The sequence below is a fragment of the Notechis scutatus genome, chromosome 4, assembly GCF_049901735.1.
Source record: "Notechis scutatus isolate UNSWTSFEM ecotype Mainland chromosome 4, rNotScu1.2, whole genome shotgun sequence".
Classification (NCBI taxonomy): domain Eukaryota; kingdom Metazoa; phylum Chordata; class Lepidosauria; order Squamata; family Elapidae; genus Notechis; species Notechis scutatus.
This window is the reverse complement of record NC_142012.1, coordinates 62844123-62867660: the sequence shown is the minus strand read 5'-3', so window position 1 is coordinate 62867660 and position 23538 is coordinate 62844123. Positions and strand designations below refer to the sequence as shown.

General features: G+C 37.9%; 1 protein-coding gene across 4 annotated transcripts in view; it reads left to right on the top strand.

Annotated features, from left to right (window-relative positions):
* The first annotated feature begins 11369 nt into the window (after positions 1-11369).
* Positions 11370-23538, top strand: part of LOC113417978 (bifunctional heparan sulfate N-deacetylase/N-sulfotransferase 3) — a 77758-nt gene continuing 65589 nt past the window's right edge. For all 4 annotated transcript variants that reach the window (XM_087963635.1, XM_087963633.1, XM_026676602.2 and 1 more), the window contains exons 1-2: positions 11370-11608; positions 17445-18562. In XM_087963635.1, the coding sequence (XP_087819761.1) occupies positions 17591-18562 (972 nt within the window). In that variant the 5' untranslated portion in view covers positions 11370-11608; positions 17445-17590. The remainder of the gene's footprint in view (positions 11609-17444; positions 18563-23538) is intronic.

Genomic DNA, 23538 nt, shown 5'->3' with positions numbered 1-23538 from the left:
CATCAGAGATCCTGGTGATTTGAACTCGTCTAGATTGGACAGGTGTTAGTTGGACTCCTTTTGCAATTTTTAAAATGGTTTTCACAAGGCAGAAACTAATCCTACCATATGAAAACAACCTCCGAGTAATCCCAAGCATAGCCAATTGCATAAGTGTGGCAGCAAGGAGGAAATGTTGGAAGACATTTTCAAAATTATTGCTTGTTAAGCTACTACCTTCTCATCATTTTCAAATAATAATATATATTACAAATATTTTTCACTCCTTTATACTTGTGAAGAAAGCAACAGAACTTCTAATTAAATATTGCCTCCTTAACCATAACCAAGGTGCTTTAGTCAATTGACTAGGAGCCCAGCATTTTCATTTCTCTTTAATCCTTTTTCTCTCTAACATAGCACATTCCTCTAATTTCAACACTGCCAAGGACCTTTCAATCACGCTGACATATATTCAAAACATCTCACTAAAATTAATACATTCTCAGTTTCTACCACCCAAACCTGATAATGTATTAACTCGAGAAAACTTCTTGAAATCAAGAGCCTGGGTATAATGGTAAGAAAGACAAAAGGAGAGATTATTTTTTTGCTCGTTCCATAAATAATATTTTTCCTCTTAATTAAAAGGATGTATGAAATTCTTCTAGCAGTGACATTATGCACACTTACCAGTGAGGAAAATTGAATGAATCCAGTGGAATTTCCTTTTAGCTAAACAGACAACAGACTTAAATGTGTTTTCTATTGTCCCAGAACTTATATTTAAAATAAGAAAAGACATTTATATAAAATCATACATTGCAATGTCCTACCAGTCATTGAATACTTCAGCTTCAACCTTCACAACACAAGAGCACACAAAAGATACAAACTCAAGGTTAACCGCACCAAACTTGATTGCAGGAAATACGACTTCAGCAACAGAGTGGTCAATGTCTGGAATACTCTACCTGACTCTGTGGTTTCTTTCTTCCCCAAACCCCCAAAACTTTAACCTTAGACTGTCTACTATTGACCTCACCCCTTTCCTAAGAGGTCTGTAGGGGGCGTGCATAAGCGCACCAACGTGCCTACCGTCCCTGTCCTATTGCTTCTGTTATTTTTCTTATACGTATCCATGTATTCATAACTATGTTTATACTTATACCTATTATCTTGCAAGCAATTGACAAATCAAAATAAATAAATACAAAAATAAATTTCCACGAATGCAGAAGAATATATGTGTCCCAGGATAAAGTTGCAGGATCCAGTCTGGGTTGGTTACTGGGAACAGAGGTTTAGTCTTCATGCTGGAGCCAATTCTCAGGGGACTTCTCTCTAACAATGTGTGTGCTTTGAACTATTCTGGATGTGGTATTTATATGGTGCCTGAGTTGTGTATGGCTTTTTAGTTGTTGGTTGTGGTATTACTGGCTGGCTATTAAGTTGTTGGTTGTTGCTTCCTGGTTCTGCCAAGTCCTAGCCTCCTGTTTACTAGATAAGCTGGATAAGCCTCCTGTTTACTAGTCAGCATTCCTGTTGACTGATGAGGGGGCTGTTTCCCAGGCTTCAATCGCTTCTCTGGTTGATTTTGTATCTGCTTGTCCCACAATCTTAGTAGCTGCAAAATTGAATATATGTCCTTGTTCACTGCAATATAAGGCTACCAATGAGTTCAAGATCTCCTCGTCTGACTGCTTGCTTGTATTCTTGCAATCTAATGGCTAGCTTCTTCCCTGTCTGTCTGACATGGTCACGGGGGCAATCCATGCAGGGGATCCACTGGAAGCATTTCCCACCTCCAAGCGATCTTTACAATGCATAATTTCTCCTTATATGGTAACCTTGGAGTGGTGTGCAATGACCACTTGCAGATCTTGGAAGCTGTAGGATGGCAGCACAAGGAAACAACAGCTAACAACTGGGCAGCTCCAGTGGCCTAGAGGTGGAGCTCTCGCCTCACAATCAGTAGGCTGTGAGTTTGATCCTAGGTAGAGGCTAATATTTGGAATAGACTTGCCTGCTTGAGGAGAGGGTTGGACTAGATCAGCCGTCGCCAACCCTTGCGCCACAGCCCATTTTAATGGGCCACAGAGAAATCTCATCCCCAGAGCACCCCCTCCCCAAAGCAATTAATCCAGGCTGCACAAAAATACAAGGCTGCGCCACCCACATGGCCCATGGGAACCCTCCCCGCCCACTCACTCCTTACCTGGCAAACTTGCCTGCTAAATTGCTATTTTTCCTTTTTCCAACCATCAGCTGTTCTGCTGTGCCAGGAGATTTAGATTAGCTAGGAAGTAGGAAATGGTTGGATTTCTTGCTTTCTAGCTAGTCTTTAGATCTTCAGCTCTGCTTTTAAGCACAGCCGAACCTCCCTTAGGACTGAAGGTTCTATTATTCAGTGCAGACTCATGGCAAGCAAATTTTATGTGACAGACTGAGCTAGCCGATGGCAGATAGATAGATTACTGAATGATTCTGTGAGCAACTCAATCTGCCTGCCTGCTTTGCCTGATTTTGGGTAAAAATTGCTATTTTTAATAAAAAAATTCAATATTTATATAAATATTTATAATATTTACATACAAGCTATGCCCAGCCAGTCACATGACCACCAAGCCACACCCACAAATTAGGCCATGCCCACAGAACTGGTTAATGGTGCCTGGGATTTAAAATTATGGGTATGGTGGTCCCTGAGGTCCAAAAGGTTGGTGACCCCTGGACTAGATGACCTCCAAAGTCCCTCCCATCTCTGTTATTCTATGATTCATACTTAATAGTTAGCCATCAACATTCAAACAGCTAAAAAGGCACACACAACCACACACTATATAAATATTACACACAGAACAGCCCAAAGCATGTGCTCTGCTAGAGAGACGTTCCCCAAGGAAGCACAAGTATGAAAGTTCAGAAGACTAAACATCTGATCCTGATGACTGACCCAGATTGGATCCTGCAAAAGACGTTTTGACAGAATATCAGGCAAAACTTTCTGATAGCTTCTTTCAAAACCGAGTGACTTTGTAAGAAAGTCTTAATTCTTTGAATTGGATATTTGTGGCTAAGAGGCTGGATAAAGTCCAGAAGCATATTTCCTTCCTTGGGTTGGGATTTGAACTAAATTACCTTTACTTCCAATTTTTCCTTGTCAATGATTGCATAGAATCATCACTTCCCAAAAATGTGTTGGTTCATTTTATACAAATTCAAAATGGCTTGCCTCCTCCAACACCCTCAATCTGGATTGAGAAATGACTATGTGATCCTTTGAAGACTAAATCAGGATTTGAATCTGTGTCTCCTTGATTCTAAACCAATGATTCCATTCCGTGGTGGGTTTCAAAACATTTTCCTACCGGTTTGGCGTGAGCATGCGCTTTTGCGTGTGCGTGCGTCTTTCATGCACGCGCAGCGTTTGCAACTCACCTTCTGTTGCAAACCGTGTGTGTAAAACAGCTGATGGGCAGCAAATCAGCTCTATTGCGTGAAGCAACTGAGGTCGAAAAGCAGGAAATAAAGGCCAATATAGAGCCGGGGCTGGTGGGAGGGCCCAGCAGCTGATCATTGGAGCGAACCGGTTTGTTCACAGATGATCCTCAGAGCTCACAGTTTGGCTAAACTGGGCCAAACGGGTAGAATACCACCACTGATCCCATTGAATCTAAGGGCAACTCTACAAGCAGTCTAAGCTACTTGTCATCTGCATTGTTCTAATCAGTTCCTTCAACCAAACTTCAGAAATGCTTGGCCTGGATTGTAGCAAGTTTGCAGTGGATCTGGGCTGGTGCTCAATCCATACTATGGTTACCTCAAAATCATATGGTCATTCTCGGCTCTTTGTCCTTTTAATCTACATAGGGAAGGCAAGCTCCACTGATTGGCTCTTTTATAGACTGGCCTGTTCTGACCTAGGCTTCCCAAGATCATGACACAAGACTCCTCGTCATGATAAAACCCCTTTTATTTAAAGTCCCAGGAAAGTTCCCAGCAAACAGTCTTTCCTGAGATTTCAGCACTACAGACCTTTATCAGGCTTTGGAGAGTTGCCAGGCCAATATCTTCCAAACGCCATGCTGTAGCAGCAATGACTTGGCAAGAAGTCAGGAACAGATTTTTCACCCCAATGAATTGAACTGATTGAGCCCTGCAAACACCACTCCTCTTTCACTCCTCTTTATTCCATATGGGAGGGGGCCATTCACTGTCCACCTGTGCCCTTACTCCCGAATCAACCGTTGCTCCTTAACTGTTCCCTTCTCCTGGCAGCTCTGCGCATGCGCACATTGGGAACAGGCTCCAGCTGTTCTTCTGCCCCACTGATCTCTGACTCCCAAGGCAGCTGATAACTGTCAGACAGCCCTGACCCCATCTCTGCCTCCTACTTGTCAGAGCCTTGCCCAGACTCCAGGACTGACCCATGTTCCACCCCAACTTCCTTACTGTCCGAATCTGCCTCCAGTTCCGCTGGCAGGTCACAACATGGCCTAAAGATGTGCCTGTCTTCTAATTAGGGATTATTCCCTCCTCACTGTCTTTCCATTGCTGCCTCAGTTGTTTATAGATATGGGTGCTTTCCCCTCCCTTTTTCCCCATATTATTTCCTTTGACATGAACCTTTTTTTTTTCTTATAACATCCTAGCTCTGAGGCTACAATAACCAGAGCAATAAGGGAAAGGTTTTTTCTTTTATTCTTATGGTTTTGTTTTTTTTCTCTATAGCCTCGTGGAAGGTTATTTGTAGCAAGGAAGAACGGTTTGTTTAACTTCACAAAAACAAAGTAGTTGTGTTCTTACATTTTTTAAAAAATACAATTGTTTAAAAAATGGGATAGGATGGGATGGTATAAAAATACAATTGTTTAAAGAAGGGAAGGGAAGGGAAGGAAAGAAGGAAAGGAAGGGAAGGGAAGGAAAGGAAAGGGGAAGGGAAGGGAAGGGAAGGGAAGGGAAGGGAAGGGAAGGGAAGAAGGAAAGGAAAGGAAGGGAAGGGAAGGGAAGGAAAGGAAAGGAAAGGAAAGGAAAGGAAAGGAAAGGGAAGGGAAGGGAAGGGAAGGGAAGGGAAGGGAAGGAAGGGAAGGGAAGGAAGGAAAGGGAAGGGAAGGGAAGGGAAAGGAAAGGAAAGGAAAGGAAAGGAAAGGAAAGGAAAGGAAAGGAAAGGAAATCTTTGTAGTATTGAGAGTCAGATTGGGAAAGCAAGGCAAATCTGCTTCTCCCAACCTGCCTACTAGAAGATATAAGGATTGAGTACAGTATGAAGATGAGGATAGTTCATTGGCTCAATGGCCATCTCTTGAATCAACTATAGGTTTATAGGACAACCAGCAATTGCTACTCAGGAATCAAAATAAAGTCGCTGCACAGACCAAGTGGAGTGAGGTGAGAATAGAAGAATGTCATCCATTCCTGTATTTATAAAGTGGCGAGAAGCCCATTTTGTCAATGGCCCAAAGCAGCAATGTGAATTTGCCTTATGCTCATTTCTGAATTCAGTTCATCCGATAGTGACCATAAAAACGTGTATCTGTTTTACAATATTAGCATACAGCATCTGTCACATTTCTTTTTCAGGAAAGTTCCATCTGGTCTTTCATCTAAACCTCATGCATGAAAACAGTATTATTTGCCTACACCTTTCAGAGTTAATTTATTGTACACACATTTTTATACAGATTTTTTTTTCCCTTCCTGTTTTATGTTTAATTCCTGTAAAATTGGAAAGCTGCGCTGAAAGCTTTAGTTGAACAGCTTAATATCTGTATAATGACTACTATCCAGCACGGATCTGAATGCTTTTTAATTCACTGGGATTAGCTCATTGTGCAGATTTTAGATTCAATTCATCATTTCATATAGCAAATATACAATGAACAGTGCTTCATTTCTTTTCAGGATGGAACTTGGGATCTATTCCTATTACACATTTTCCAATTGTTTATAAAGGCTATTCATGGCCCATTACAAATCACTTGTTAACTATTAGAAAATATCTATCTTTCTGATTGAAAACCTACTTAGCAAAACGCAAAATGCAACCAAAGAACAGATACAACAAAATCTAAGCATCTAAGCAGGTAACAGCCAGAGACACTTTTTAATGGAAAAAGAATGAGTCCTACTCAGCGACTTAACTCATTCCTCTTCTACTTCCTTCCTACGTTCCCTCTTCTATTTAAATAGAGAAAATCCTGTAGAATTTTTTTTATATCAATAGAGGAAGTTATAAAACTGGGGGGGGGGGAGGAGAGAGCCTGAACATCCATGGTGATAAAAAAATTAAAATAACAATAGTAAAGTAAAAAAAAAAAAAAAAGAAAGGAAACAAAGAAATGTAGTACTTCAAATATCATCTAATACCCAAAGCAGGCCGTGAACTAACCAAAATGATTTAATGTGATCAAATCAACTTTTGCATCAAATTAACTTTTGATCAATTTCTTAGGAATAAGATCTGGAATAAATGTACAGTTGCTATCATTCAGATGCTGTATCATTCTATCTAAAAGTTAGTTGCAGTTATCACAGTCTGCTGACTGATTTAACGCCAATCCAGAAGGAGTAGTATAAAATTAAATATTAGCTTTTTGGAATATAGAATTAATATAATTCTGAACAGCAATATTAATTCTATGGTAATTTCTCTCAATTCTCATTCATTAACTTTAAACCTCCTATGATAGCCAATAAAATGCTTTCAGTATCATATATACAAATGATGTAGTTCTAGTATCATTGATTTCAAGTGACGGTGGAAAGATTTAAGGTTTCTTGCTGTACAGAGTAATCATTAATAATCTGTTATCAAAAAAGAAAAAATTATGGTCTTTGGTGTGTGTGTGTGTTTATGTGCGTGTGAGAGAGAGAGAGAGAGAGAGAGAGAGATGGAGAGACATACCTCATAAGCCCAAATTGAACATAATTAGTCAGAGTCAATGCCATTTCAATACTAGAGTCACTTGGGCATGGACAAAACTTCCTTCATAGTTTCACCACCCATTTCTATCATACTACAGCTTCAGAAGCAAGCATATACTGTTTCCCTGAAAATACGACCTACCCTGAAAGTAAGCCCTAGCTTGATTTTTACACACGACCCCAATATAAGCCCTACTCCCCCAAAATAAGCCCTAATTAAGATCCCGCCCACTCCAGAGTGGAGGGTAAAAATTAAGCTAGTTGGGCCTCGCACATCCCGACACCTGCCTTGCCGGCCCATTTCTTCTGCAGCCGGCAAGGCTGGGAAGGTTTTCCTGAAGATCTCTGTAGCTGATAACAAAGCTCTGGATCCTTCAGGAAAGACTTGCCGGCCACAGAAGAAGAAACCCCTAAAGATCTCTGACAATGAAAAGGAGGCTGGGGACGATGCGCTCAAGTGTGGTTAGTCAGTTAGTCATCCCCCGAAAATAAGACGTGGTGCCTTTTTTGGTGGCAAAAAATATATGAGACAGGGTCTTATTTTCAGGAAAACACAATAATATAGCAACAATCCTTAGCTCTGCTTTCTACGTCTAGTTAAATATAACTTGATTTTGAAAGGTATCAATTGTTTGAGAACAGAGCTTATTGCAAATTTTTGCATTCGGCACAGTTGTCTTTGCTATTGCAGCAACACCTGCAAAAGACACTCCATATGGATTGACACCTAAAGGCAAGATCTCATCTTTAATTTCCAGTAGCCATCACCTAAAGCTCATGTGGCATGGAAAAAAAACCACCAAAGAAACCACAAGAAATATTTGTGAAAATGAAAGCTGAAAAATGAAAGAAAAACAAGCAAAGGAATGCAGCCAATCTAGTTTTCATCAAAAGGTTCAAAGAAAAAGAAAAAAAGATGATGAACACATTCAGGAATAGCTTGCAGAAAATAGAACTTATTTTTCAATGATGGGAAATATAAAATGAGGAAGGGAAAGGAAATATTCTATAGTTTGACCTGTTCTGATCACCTTGCCATTTCTTATTGCATATGTAAATGAGCATTCTTCTTTCGGTGATTTATTTATTTATATATATTTATACATCATAGGCCATCTCATTCGCAGAGCAACATTCATACACCTAATTTAATTTAAAGGTTATGTTGATAAGCAAAGATAATTTATTGATATATACTGTTTCATAGTATACTTGATGGCAATTATTAAGTATGTATTTTGTATCCAAACCCACTCTTGTATCTTAAATATGAAGTTAATCTTTCGGTGTTTGTTGTGATAAGAGGTCATAATATGGATATGTTGTTGTTATGCATATGTAACTTCTCTTGCAGCTCTGCTGGACTATCATTTGCATCTAATAATTTCACAAAGGTTTCGCATTCCAGCAAAGCCAAAGATTAAATAATCCTAGGCTTTTTACTGAAAAAGACAATGAAGATTTCCCTTGGACAATCTTCAGAATCAGAATAATTTTATAGGGTGGATAAGAGCTCTCCCAAAACTCACATCCTCCACGATCAGCATTAAAAAAAGGATTTCTGCCATTTATATCTGTCATGATGCTCTGACGTGAACTAAGAGGTCATGTAAGGACACTTTATAAAAATAAAATTGGCATTTAGCTGGGGTCACTGCCACATCCAGGGCTTACAGAGGGCAGCTTCCTGACACTGATTTGTAAATCTTTCAAATGTCAGATTGCCAATAATTCTTACTACATACATTATAGCTGTCCACATTAGGTAAATAAACACATAATTGAGAGTACATTGTTTTAAAATGCCAGACTATGATTGAACTAAGCTCCATGCCTCCTCAGCCATAAAGCTACAATTTAAATAACTATTGTAGTAGGTGCTGGTCATTACTTGTTTGCAACCTGATCTCCCTCACAGGAATATTGTAAAGGAGAAAATAATAAATTAAATAATTTAAAGAATGGGCAACATTCATTGAAACATGGTTTTCTCACTGAATTCTGGATATCATGGATCTTTTAATATGATTAATACAGCCTGGAGATGCTCCTGTGTGTTAAATAGGCATATATTATTTTATAACATTCGTGCTTTCATTTTTGTTTGTGTGTGTGTATATATATATATATGTGGATCTTGTTATTCGGTTTTCTCCGCGTAGATTCAAAGTATCTAGTACTGCCATCTTCAGGCTGGTGCTGCTTAGTGCCAGTGCATATATATATATATATATATACACACACACAATATATATATATGTATATGTATATATATATATATGTGTGTGTGTGTATATATATATATATATATATATATATATATATATATATATATATATATATATATATATATATATATATATATATATATATATGTATGTATGTATGTATGTATAAAAACACACACAAAACGACCGCTTAAGGAAGGAAAAGAAGCAGAATCATTTTTAGGCTTATCATAATTCTCACACTCAGCTTAATAAACCAACCCCCTCCTCCCCTCCAGAATTAGTTTCTGATTGCTTTTATGAATGTTGTTGTTGTTGTTGCTGTTGCAAACTTGGTGTCCCTTCTCAATTCCTCTTATTTTATTCGAGGGTCCTTCAAATCGGTTCGCTTTTTTGCGTTGCCTTGCCTATTTCAAGGTGACGCGGGTCCCCTTACAACCAGTGAACCTGGGAAGTTGGCTCGCTCGCTCAGTTAAAGACGTTCCCGATTATAGTTAAGAAGGCGCATTTAAAAGGGAGTAAATGCCATTAATTCGGAGTATTATTTAGGAATTTTATCTTGTGGGAGGAAGGGGAGGTAACTGAGATGCACATGCAGTAGAATTAAAAGTCTAAGATCAAACTAGCCCTCAGAAGCACCTCTAAACATTTTGCTTCCACGGTACTGTATTCCGGCTACTGTCTTCTACGGCACTGTATTCCAGTTACTGTCTTCTACGGCACTGTATTCCGGCTACTGTTTTCTACAGCACTGTATTCCGGCTACTGTCTTCCACAGCACTGTAGTCCAGCTACTGTCTTCTACGGTACTGTTATCTCGGTTACTGTCTTCTACGGTACTGTATTCCGGCTAGTGTCTTCTACGGTACTGTATCCCAGTTACTGTTCATTGTATTCCGTCTCCTGTCTTCTATGGTACTGTATCCCGGTTACTGTCTTCTATGTCACTGTATTCCATCTTCTGTCTTCTATGTCACTGTATTCCGTCTCCTGTCTTCTACGGCACTGTATTCCAGTTACTGTCTTCTACGGCACTGTATTCCGACTACTGTCTTCTACTGCACTGTATTCCCAGCTACTGTCTTCTACAGTACTGTTATCCCGGTTACTGTCTTCTATGGCATTGTATTCCGTCTACTGTCTTCTACGGCACTGTATCCCAGCTACTGTCTTCTACTGCACTGTATTCCGTCTGTCTTCTACGTACTGTATTCTGTCTCCTGTCTTCTATGGCACTGTATTCCAGTTACTGTCTTCTACGGCACTGTATTCAGACTACTGTCTTCTACTGCACTGTATTCCGTCTGTCTTCTACGGTACTGTTATTCTGGTTACTGTCTTCTACGGCATTGTATTCTGTCTACTGTCTTCTACGGCACTGTATCCCAGCTACTGTCTTCTACTGCACTGTATTCCGTCTGTCTTCTACGGTACTGTATTCTGTCTCCTGTCTTCTATGGCACTGTATTCCAGTTACTGTCTTCTACGGCACTGTATTCAGACTACTGTCTTCTACTGCACTGTATTCCGTCTGTCTTCTATGGTACTGTTATCCTGGTTACTGTCTTCTACTGCACTGTATTCCGTCTGCTGTGTTCTACGGTACTGTATCCCGGCTACTGTCTTCTAGGGCACTGTATTCCAGTTACTGTCTTCTACTGCACTGTATCCCGACTACTGTCTTCTATGGCTCTGTATTCCGACTACTATCTTCTACTGCACTGTATTTCGTCTGTCTTCTACGGTACTGTTATCCTGGTTACTGTCTTCTATGGCATTGTATTCCGTCTGTCTTCTACTACGGTACTGTTATCCTGGTTACTGTCTTCTACAGCACTGTATTCCGTCTCCTGTCTTCTACCGTACTGTTATCCCGGTCACTGTCTTCTCCGGCACTGTAATCCCGGCTCCCTTATTCGAAAGCTTGCCCGTTTCGGCAAAACGTCCCATGACGAGTCGGCCTCCCAATTTCGCCCTCCCCTCACAGCAGCCAGAGCTGCCTTTTTATCCAAAGCCGCCGCCCGGAGAGTTCCTCAGTCCTATTTGCGACTTCCCCTTTAAAAGCTCCTTATTGGTTCAGGGAGGAAAGCCCTCCAACCAATGGGGAAAGGGGAGCCCGGCGTTCGGCGTTCCAGCCCCGCTTCTTGAGTGGAAGATGCTGAGCGGCTTCCAGTCGAGCTTTGGTTGTGTGGGGGGGCGCGGCGGCGGGAGGGCGGCTTTCTCCTGAGGGGGAAGGTACCGCCCGCCCTGCCTGCCTGCCTGCCTGCCTGCCTTTCCTCTCCTGCGCTCTTCCCGCCCGCCACTTTTGGGTGTTTTTTTTTCCCGGGGAAAGAAGCGGGGAGCAGCTGCCGTCCTCGAAGTCCTTTTTTCTGGCTCCGGGAGGAAGGTGGTGCTGAGTGGCGGACGGTGCCTTTTTGGGGAGCCCCGGGCGAAACAAGAGGAGGCGCCCCCATGGCTCCCGTGCGCCCCGGCAGGTAAGGCAGGTCCCGGGATGAGTAGCGGTTGGGAGGCGGGTTTGATGGTTTTTTATTGATTTATATTTGATTTATTTGAATCGCTTACAAGAGAAAAGATAGAAGTATAAACCTGAGTAAGAATGCAGGAAATTAAAGGGGGACAATAGGACAAGGATGGTATAGGCACATTGCAAGCCCGGGGGAAGGCAAGCTCGTCTTGCAAACTTCGGCTCCTCTTTTCTTCCCGGAATAAAAAAGTTCTTTCTTTTTCTTTTTTTAATTCTTTCTATTCTTTCCGGAATAAAAGTTCGCCAGGGTTAGCCCGCCGGAACATCTATGGTGATTAAAAATAAAAATAAAAAAAGCTGCAGTTTTGCAATGACTTCAAGGTGGTTGTGCGCCTCGATCTTGGGTGCAATTGGGGAGAGTGTGTTATGATGATGGGTCGCAATAATCTGCATTAAAGTATTTTTTTTTTCCTGATGGAGAAACGGCTTTTTAAAGAGGAAAATCGCTCCCCACGCACGAGCACCCAAACAAACGCTGTGGTTTAGGAGCTTGTAATTTCATTTTTATTTTTTTGGTTAGCTCTGTTAACATCTGTCTTTCTAAGTGTGATACCGGGCCAGCTTCACTCTTGAATGGAGGTTTATTTTGTTTTGTTTTGTGAGTCCTTGATGCCCTCTAGTGTTTTGTGAGATTCAGAATTGTTTCATGGGTGTGACAATCAAAGGGAATTTAAATTATCCCGGACATTATGAACATCTTTAAAATAAACAACAACAACCAACCCATCTGATTTTCTAAAGATGGTTATGTCTTTTTGCTTACACAGACTTTTTTTAGGGAAACGACAAACTTCTGCTTGCAATTTACATGGGATTTTTTTTTGAAGGAAAAGATGAAGAATAGAAAATTAAATATTTTAGAAAACAACTTGATGTCCAAGCATTTTAGAATATTTATTGAAACAATATAATATAATGAACTTTATATGCAAAGATGAGTTGTGATCCTTTTTATATCCTACTGTCAGGCAAAAGGCAGCATATGTTTACAAATCTTAATTAGAAATGTAGACAAAACAATGGCAGAGAACAAATTGTTTAGGTTGCACCCATACTGCACACAATTCTTTGGATTAAGCAGCATTGGACTGAAAGGGGTGGACTTTTGATTAAATGTGAGGAATGTATTATTAAATATTTTAGTAATTTCATTTGAAAAAGAATGTAATGATATTGTTAAAATCTGGATGTTCTGAATTTTGTATATATATATGTGTGTGTGTGTGTGTGTATGTATATGTATATATGTATATATAGTATTCAGCTTTGTTTGGGTATTTTCCCACATCATTATAGTTGTGCTTTTAAAGCACAACTATAGCTAAAGCACAACTATATATATAAAGCACAACATAACTAAAGCACAACTATATATATATTAACCTTGCTTTTATTATGTTTATAAATAAGTCAGGGCCACAAACATATCTAATTTTGTTTCCTCCTCTTATTTTCCCCACAACAACAACACTATGAGATTCGTTGGGCTGAGAGAGAGTGCCTGGCTGGCCCAAAATGGCTCAATTGGCTTTCATTCCTAAGGCTGGACTTATAGTCATTGGAATAAACTCATTAGAAAGTCAGTTGATGAGAAACAGTAATTTTAAAACATTAAAATTACTGTATTGTAATTTCTACAAGTACAATACAGACTACCTAAATAGAGGAGTCCAATCTGATTTTATTTTACTTTTTAAAAATAAATACTATATTGCTTTGAGGGGGAAATCCACAGGAACCTCATACTTTATTTTGAATGTGAATGTTAGGGGAAGCAATTCCATCCACAGTTGAAAAAAAAAAAAAAACTATTTCAGTCTAGCTGGAAGAATTTTCAACTTCACAGTTGCAATCCTGTTAAGCTTGTACCAGTTAGCTCAGTGGGATGTATGGGATTGCATTCTTGGTTCCTTGCATCGAAAAGAGGCCAAGTTTTGCTGGGTCAGCATTCCGATAGTTGGACTGAAATATTTAGGTGAATACTCTGAAATATGTCGTTTCTTTTTAACATCACTACAATTTTGGAATATTTAACAGAACAGAATATCAGAGTTGGAAGGAACCTTGGAGATCTTCTAGTCCAACCAGCTAGATAGGAAACCCTATACCAGGGATGTCAAACTCGGGTTGTCACATGACATATCACAACTTTTTCCCCCTTTCTAAACCGGGCTACAAGTTTGACAGCCCTGCCCTATACCATTTCAGACAAATGGTTGTCCAATCTCTCCTTTAAAACTTCCAGTGTTGGAGCATTCACCACCTCTGGAGGTTGTTCCACTACACTTATACCTGGGAAGATGCAAAATATAGGGTTAAAATATATTACGTACCATTTGACTTATTTATATTGTAGCCAACTCTAGACTGGTATGGAAGTGAATCAAAGAGCAACAAAACTGCAAATAGTCACAACATTTAGTTTGTTTGGGCTTGGTTAAAACAATTTCATAAGGGCATTGGGAAAAATGTGTTGTCCTCTTATGGAAGACTGCTGTAAATATGTTGCTGGTGAAATAGGTATTCCTTAAAAGGAATGCTGCATGAACAATTTTCAGGCATGGAATATGAAGCATTTTGTGATTAGTATAAGGTCTAAAAAGAATAGGTCCGTGTTGTGTGATTCCTACACGATGGATTCATATATGTTGGAAATTTATCAAGTATCAATATGGCCCTCTTAGATTCTTATCTATTGGTTTTTTAAAAAAATGTAAATAAACACACACAACACAAACACACACACACACACACACACACTGGTCACTTACAGTGATTTTAAGTGTTCCAAACAAGTAAAATCCAAATACATTTAACTTAAAAAAATGTTAGAATGTGCCCTTCTTTAATCTTATGCTTTACAACATATTAAACATTTACTTTTTAATTGTATCAAAACAGAAAAGAGGACTTAATCAAGCTGATGTTAAGATCAATGAAGCCTGATTGATCTTCACAAGGATGACGTAGTTTTATTTTTCCCATTAAATCCAGTAAGACTTGAAAACATTTTTTTGCTTATCATGTCTTAATGTTTATTTTGTAAGGTTCCCTAGCAACAAATGTTGCTTATCCTATTAGTTTATATTGAACGTATTATTTTATATAATTCATATATTAAGCCGTACTTGTATCAATTATCTTCCCCATAACTACATTGAATGGGTAATAATAATTGCTGCTTATTTTAAGGTATTAATTTATTTTTAATGTCTTCTCATGTTGATGTATTTTACTGACAAACATGGTGTTATTTTTCTGAAAAAATGCTATGCGTACTCAGTGTGGGTTAGATGACTAATATCTATATAACATTATAGGAAAATATTGTGCAATTTGTCATGTTTAGTTGAAACATATAATTTTAGTCCAGGAAAAGGACTTCACTTTATTTATTTATTCAATTTATATGGCTGTCCACTCACCACTCTATTCTGGGAAGCTAACAATACAAAAAAGGAAAAAACCTTAAAAAGACTAATAAAAATCCAACAAACAGCAGTGATACATCTTATACTATATGCCAAGCACAATAACTTACAAAAACACGTATTGATACTTACTGGTGATTCACATAACATTCTGCTCCAGGGTCTAATGGATGGTTCAAGATCAAGCATGTTGGGGCTCTTTGGATATTGGAGGAAAGTTTATTTTTTTATTTATTTGATTTGTCAATTGTTTACAAGATAATAAGTATAAGTGTATACATAGTTATGAATACATGAAATGGGTACATATAAGAAAAATAAAAGAAGAATAAGAGAAACAATAGGACAGGGACGGTAGGCACATTGGTGCGCTTATGCACGCCCCCTAGAGACCTCTTAGGAAAGGGGTGAGGTCAATAGTAGACAGTTGATCCATAGTGCTATCATACCAAATGAAGTCACATTCCTGGATCCTGCATGCTGGTACTGTTTAATGGGTGAAATCTGGAACATGCCACCCCCCACCCTCATCTAATTGGACACTGGGGGTGGGAGGTGTCTCTAAAAAAAATATTGATCCTGAATTTTAAAATACTTTATCTGTCCATGTCAGTGATAACTTTAAAGGGAGAATGAATAGAATAGAATAACACACTTATTGGAGGTCTTGTAGTCCAACCTTCTGATTAGGCAGGACACTCTATACCAGGGGTGTCCAACCTTGGCAATTTTAAGCAAAGCTGGCTGAGGAACTCTGGGAGTTGAAGTCCACAAGTCTTAAAGTTGCCAAGGTTGGACATCCCTGCTCTATACCATATCAGGCAAATGGTTTATCGCTTCTTAAAGTGCTCGTCTCGTGTTGGCGCATTCACAACTTCAGGAGGTACGTTTTTCCACTGATTAATTGTTCTGACTGTCAGGAAATGTCTCCTTAGTTTTGGATTGTTCTCTCCTTGATGAGTTTCCACCCATTGCTTCTTTAGAATAGGATAGGATAGACTAGACTAGAACAGAACAGAACAGAGTTGGAAGGGACCTTGGAGGTCTTCTAGTCCAACCCCCTGCTTAGGCAGGAAACCCTACACCACTTTAGAGTGACAAATGGTTATCCAACATCTTTTTAAAAACTTCCAGTGTTAGAACATTCACAATTTCTGGAGGCAAGTTGTTACACTGATTAATTGTTCTAACTGTCAAAATTTCTCCTTAGTTCTAAGTTGCTTCTCTCCTTGATCAGTTTCCATCCGTTGCTTCTTGTCCTGCCCTCAGGGGCTTTGGAGAATAGCTTGACTGCCTCTTCTTTGGGGCAGCCCCTGAGATATTGGAACACTGCTATCATGTCTCCCCTAGTCCTTCTTTTCATTAAAGTAGACATACCCAATTCCAGCAACCATTCTTTATATGTTTTAGCCTCCAATGTCTCAATCATGTCCCCTAATAATAATGAGAGGAAAATCTTTTCTGGATAGTCTGAAACTTTGAATTCTGGCTGTCCATCTCCATTGTCATTTTGCCAGCTATCAAAGGTGAATATTTTTAGAAAGCCTACTAATCCTTCAGGATCAGAAAAGCATCTGAATGTTTTATCTTCTTTTGTTTCCAAGAAGGCCCTTTCTTATTTAGAAAAAGTCACAAATCTTGTTTCTTGAATCCCTGTCCATTAAGATATACCTGATGTTGAGGAAGATTTAAACATTTCGAAATTTATTTTTATATTTTGTTTTAATGTTTTAATAATTATTTTAAATATATAAATATGAATTATTTTTCTATATTTTATTATATTGGACAATGATAAATTTCAGGACTTAAATGATTACTGTATTTTTCACTCCATAAGACACACATCCCCCCCACCCACCCCCAAAAAAGTGGGTGGAAATGTCTGTGCGTCTTAGGGAGTGAAAATATGGGCCGTGGCTGTGGGGTCCTTTTACAGTGTTGAATCCCACTTCTTCTGTCTTTGACATTGTCTGTTTTCCTCCTCTAAACCTAGGTGCGTCTTATAGTGCAAAAAATATGGTAAATAAAATATTATGCCAAAAGATAACTTACATATCTAATAGTAAGTAACGGCATTTGGTTTGGAATAAAAAAAAAGTTCTGTTAATTACTTGCATTTTAATGAAGATGTGGTTTGATAAATTGGCATATAGAGTGCAGGTAATGGGAATTGATCCAGGACATCTAGGAAGAATCATGTTGGAGAAGTCTGTTTTTATGACGACCCTTTTAATTCAGTTCTCACTTCAAATTTAATTCCATTGTTAGGTAGTTTTTCAATATTAAGATTATTGTGATCAATTGGTTAAGAGTGAAAAAAAAATCACTTAACACACTCTTTTTCCTTTCCAGAATATATTGACTCTGAATTATACTGAAGGCAGAGATACATGCTGCAATGGTGACATAAACTGCTGAAATTGAACTGGAATAAATTCTGAAACTTTACAAATCTCAATGCAGTCACAACTGGAAAGCATCTAAGCCTGACTTACAACATGACTTTTATTGTGAAGCTTCATAAACATTTTCAACGAACAGTAATCTTACTAGCTACGTTTTGTATGGTGAGCATTGTTATTTCAGCATATTATTTATACAATGGCTACAAACAAGAAAATGAAGTTTCTGACATTTCTTCAGAGGTCGAATGTGGGAATCTTCCAGTGCTGCTATCTCCATGGAAGATGATTAAGGCCAGTGAACCACTAAGGACTGATCCTGTTGTGCTTGTATTTGTGGAAAGCCAGTACTCTGTACTTGGTCAAGATATAGTCATGATATTAGAATCCAGCAGGTTCCAATATCACATAGAGATTGCTTCTGGGAAAGGTGACCTTCCTGTACTGATAGATAAAAATAAAGGCAAGTATGTTCTAATAATATATGAAAATATTTCTAAATATATGAATATGGATTCCTGGAATCGGGGCCTTTTAGATAAATACTGCGGGGAATTCAGTGTAGGAATGATTGGGTTTCAAAAAAGCAATGATAATACTTTGCAGACTTTTAAGTTAAAAGGTTTTCCTTTCCAGATTCATGGCAATGTAGGTATAAAAGACTGTTGCATCAATCCCCACTCTCCTTTGCTCCATCTAACAAAACCATCCAAACTTGATAAAGCGCCTTTGCCTGGAACTGACTGGACAGTTTTCCATATAAATCATTCAGCTTACCAACCTGTTGTATTTGCAAAAGTAAGAGTACCCGAAAACCTCCCTCCAGCTGCTATTAAAAATGTTCTCCACGCAACAGTTATTCATGACTTGGGTCTTCATGATGGAATTCAGCGTGTTCTTTTTGGTAACAATTTGAACTTCTGGCTGCACAAACTCATCTTTATAGATGCTGTCTCATTTTTGACTGGAAAGAGACTTCCATTATCCCTGGATAGATACATACTTGTAGATATTGATGACATCTTTGTTGGAAAAGAGGAAACAAGAATGAAAGCCAGTGATGTTCAGGTATGGTATGCCAAAAAGTCTGCTATGGTATGGTGATGTTGTCCAAATACTTATTTTTTATTTATGCAAAGCTTCTATAGTTAAATAAAGTTTTACTTAAATAGAAAGTCAACTCCTTTGTGTTCAAGATATTCACTTTAAATAAAATCAGTATTTTAACTAAGCCATTGTTTGTTTTACATTGGTTAAATCTTTTAATTTATTAGAGCTAAAGTCATAGCATTTTGGATGGCCTTTGTGGGAACCTGGCTATTGCAAATTATACCTGCCCAATATAAATTACATTCGCTTTTTTTCAGAATGATTAATCTTGCTGATATTTTTTTTCTATTGGTGAGACATTGTGATATTAATTAATATCTGTATATTAAACTTTATGTTGTGACAATATACTGGATTTTTAAAAACTGTCATGTACAGAAGTTAAAGTTATAGAGCAGTAGATTCCATGGGTTGTTTTCCATTTTGTGTAGTTAAGAGTTCTATGTGCAATGAAAACATGTTTGACTGCCAATAAAATGGGCTGGTGGATCATATTTGCATAAGGTTTACCCTTTCAAAGGTTGATGATACAACAATTTATAGCATGGCATCGAAGAGAGGTTTGAAGTATGTCCAATCGTTTTCAGTAACACAGATATGATAATAATCATTCCTAAAGTTTCTGAGATCTGCAAGTATAGCAACCAGGCTGAAAGCATCACATTTTATTTTCTGAAGCAGTAGATTACATGCAAACAGAATCAGATTAACAGAGTTGGAGGGACCTTGTAGGTCATCTAATCCAACCCTCTCAGCCAAGAATCATGTGGGGTACCTTTTCTCATGCTGTAATGCTTTAGAGCAGAGAAGGAAGATTTCTTCTTTCATTTATTGGTGAAACAAAAGTTTGTACGTGACCAATTAAATAATTTATTTTATTTTATTTTTATCCCACCTTTATTATTTTTACAAATAGCTCAAGGTGGCAAACATATCCAGCATAACTTCCTCCTCCTATTTTCTCCACAACAACAATCTTGTGAGGTGAGGTGAGCTCTGAGAGAATGACTGGCCCAAGGTCACCCTTTCATGCCTAAAGTGGGACTAAATCTCCCAGCTTCTATCCTGGTTCCTTAATCGCTAGACCAAATTGGCTCTACAATAGTATCTGCAAAGTATTTTTTTCATCATGGAAAGTTATAAATTAAACAAGATGAGGCATGGCATACTGTGAATGAGAAGAACACATTTGTTTCTTCATTACAGCAGATATTTTAACTTATTGGTTACAAGCATTCTAACAGATAACAGATAATCAGAGTTGGAAAGGACCTTGTAGGTCATCTAGTCCAACCCCAGCCCAAGTGGGAGACCCTACACCATTTCTGACAAATAGCGGTCCAATATCTTCTCGAAAGTCTCAAGGGATGATACTCTCACAACTTCCGAGGGCAAGGTGTTCCATTGGTTGATTGTTTCTCACTGTCAGAAAAATTCTCCTTGTTTCCAGGTTAAATCTGCATTATCTCTTCTCAATTCTGCTTCTTGCTTTCACTAAATTCGGATGTACTCCTCAAAAAAGTTGCTTTCTATTTTCTTCAAAAAAGTATGTTCTACTTGCTTTCCCCCCATGGAAAGAATATTTTGAAATTGATTAATATTCTGCAAAGGGCAAACTGACCTAAAATAATCTATTGCTGTAGACAAGTTAGTCTGGGCTGGTAGAGTTATGGTTCAAAGTACTTGGATAATACTAAATTTGTAAGAATATTTGGAAATCAACTACTCTCAACTTTCCAAGAACTATTCTGGATGGCTCAGAAACTACAGTACATGGATTTTCTCTGTAATCATTATCCTCAATAAGCTAACAATTGGTTTAGCACAGCTTTTCAGCTTCCTATTCTCCTTCCAATTCAAGCAGACAGATGAAATATTAATATGCCGTATGTTGTGTTTCAGTTAAAATCTGGATTTATATGAGTAGGTGTAACCTTTAAAGAAAGTTATTTTTCTGCACTTTAGTTCTCTTGTTGCATTAAGAAAAAGTCAATCATGAAACAGATGGCTAGTGAATAACCTATAAATCTTCAATTTAATCTAAAATCAAGCTGGAATTTATCACTTTAATTATTGGGTTTGGTGCATCAGAAATTGAGAATAGAAGATTAAGGACATGAAATTAAACATAACTCTTGATATTCTTTAGCTGAATTACTGAATTTTAAAAATTTGCAATTAGTAGTCAAAGACTTGATTATGACACATATCAGTCAATTACAAACAATATAATTTGTGATAAATTTGAAATATCATTTTAATGCTTAATATTTATTTAATAATTTATCTGGCCACTCAACTTGCAAAAAAAATTGCACCAATAGTATTCTTTTAATATTAATAGCAGTATTTGAAACACTCACAACTCCTTTCCATGATGCATATTTTCATACAAATTACAGTATTTTTGTCTTTTAAAAAGTTTTTCAGTTTACAGATCCTTAGGAAGAACAAATAGCTAAGCCCGCAAATCCTATAGCCCTTCCAAACTATATTTTCTCATGTAGAATTCAATAAAAGGAGCAGAGGTGAAGTATCCTTCCCCTTTTTAACTCATGCTATATTAGAAAACATTTAGTTGACCTTGGCTGCAACGTACCTGCAGATATAATGCTCTACCTGCAGCATTATCAAATTTCTAGTTGAAATGGAAATCTTAGCATATACATAAATGTACCCCATGAATGCAGCACATTCCTTGTGGGGGCTGGTTTTTCAATTATATCACCAGAGGGACTGTCATGCCCTTGATAGAGTCGGATTCTGAGGAGAGGAGGAACAGCTGACAGGCAGTGGAGGTGTGGCTCCGGAGGTTGTGGAGGAGGCTGGGGAAGGGCAAAGGCCAGCTGGGCAGTCAGAGGACAAACCAGGCCCATTCCCCCTTCATCCTAGGACATGCAGGGAGGAACAGAGAAGGAAACAACTTGGCTTGCGAGAGAGGAAGTGGCCATGATCCTCATTGGTTGCAGCTGGGGAGACTAGTATATAAGAGAGACGATTACAACACGGCAGTTGCCGGAAGCAAAGTGTGTGTTCTTTTGGGCTGAAGTTATTTGGTTGGCGTCCTTCCAACAGACTGTGCCTTGTTATCTCCTTGAATTTGGTAATTACTTATCCTGGTCCGTTGTGGAAATTTTGTCATTGAAGTTTGTTTGGTTTTTTATTTCAGCTCTATCTGCTCATTAAGTTCGGACTGTATTGCTTTCTTTTGAAGACTATTTTTAAGTATGTTTTATCTCCCAACTGAGAATTATTGAACAGTGGGGCCAAGTTGGCGGCATTAAAGGACATTTATTTACGTTTTGGATTTTGTTATGTTTGTGTTACACTCCGGGTCATCACAAGGACTTATGGGAAGTGAGTGGCTGATAGCTGTACATTAAATTCTATGCAGAGACATGGTGACTAAACAAGACTCAGATAGCTATAATTTTCATTCTTCAATATTCACTTTAAATTAGAAGTCCTTCAGTGAAAAAATTTCAATTTTGCTCCATGGCCTGAGTCTGATACGAAAAACATTTAAGGATCAGTGACTTTCAGTAACAGAACTTGCGTTTGCAATGAAACATGGTTAGAAAAATGGCTTCCAATTTTGAACATGACATGAGAAATAACAGTCTCTTTTTTTATTAAAAATTAATTCAATTGTTAAAATGCAAGCCCAAATTCTGTCAGTGAAGGTTGCTGACTGTTAAAGGATGTATTTTATTTATAAAACATGACAATCTTTAAAGTGCTATTGAGTCTGCACATTGTAAACATTTTCATGAAGTCACTCGTTGACTGAAAAGAATGAAAATGGTTAATTAAAGAAAACTTTGATTACCCTTAAATTAACATGGAATTGTGATTTTATATCTGAACAAGCAACATGTTGCCCAGTTTATATAAAACAGGAAATTGAAGTTGTTAAAAATAACAGATTTTATTTTTTCTTTCATGATGTAACTTCTTCCAATCAAGTGCCATGCATGGCATTAAAATGCCCATCTGGATAGCTTTGTGCTATGTTGGAATCAATTAATATACCATCATCTGCACTATAGGCCAATACCTTTAGATTTGAGTCTCAAATGATGTAAAACCATAATTAACTCTTTGGTTTATTAACCATAATAAACCATTTATTAACCATAATAAACCATAATGGTTTATTAACCATAATGGTTTGGTTTCACACAATATGTGGAAGCCACTATGATGTGGTTCATATCACATCACCAAGCCAAAATCAAATAAATCACATTATGATTTTATAAATTAAATCGTAGTGTTTGTGAACTCACTTGCACTGCAAACTTACTTATAAAATAACCAATTCATTTAAAACTAGTATTGGAAACTAGAAAGGTATAAAAGTTAGAGAGAGAATCTGACAAAGTGTGCTCTCAATAATTTTCAAAAAATGAATATTACATTCTGACTTTAAGTCACTTTTGAACTACTGTAGAAACAAGTTCAGCAACTCTTATTTTATACCCTGGATTGTTGAAAAAGTAGAGCAGGGAAAATGTTTTAAAAGATAATGTGTTCTTTTAGAGATGTTAGCAACGTCAGATGCAATGAGTCTTTATTACTATGAACGTGGGAGAAGTTGTCCTCAGTAGAACAATGTCACTGCATGAGGCAATGTTACACAAATATCTGGAATTTAAAGCGGTATTTGTACACTATATGAATACCATCTTATTAGATATTGCATTTTGTTCTACCTGTATATCAGGAGTCTGACATGAAAATAATCTGTTAACAGGGAAGGCTGCACATATTGAATCTCTTTTCATTTTTCACTATAGGTCAGTTCATGAAAGATCAGGCCATCAGTGGTTATTAATTATGATCTCTTTAGGGGCAAAAACAGCATCCATTTAAATGTGAAGTTGCTAAGGAATACCATTGGGAAGTTGTTATTTTACTCATGTCCTGCTTAC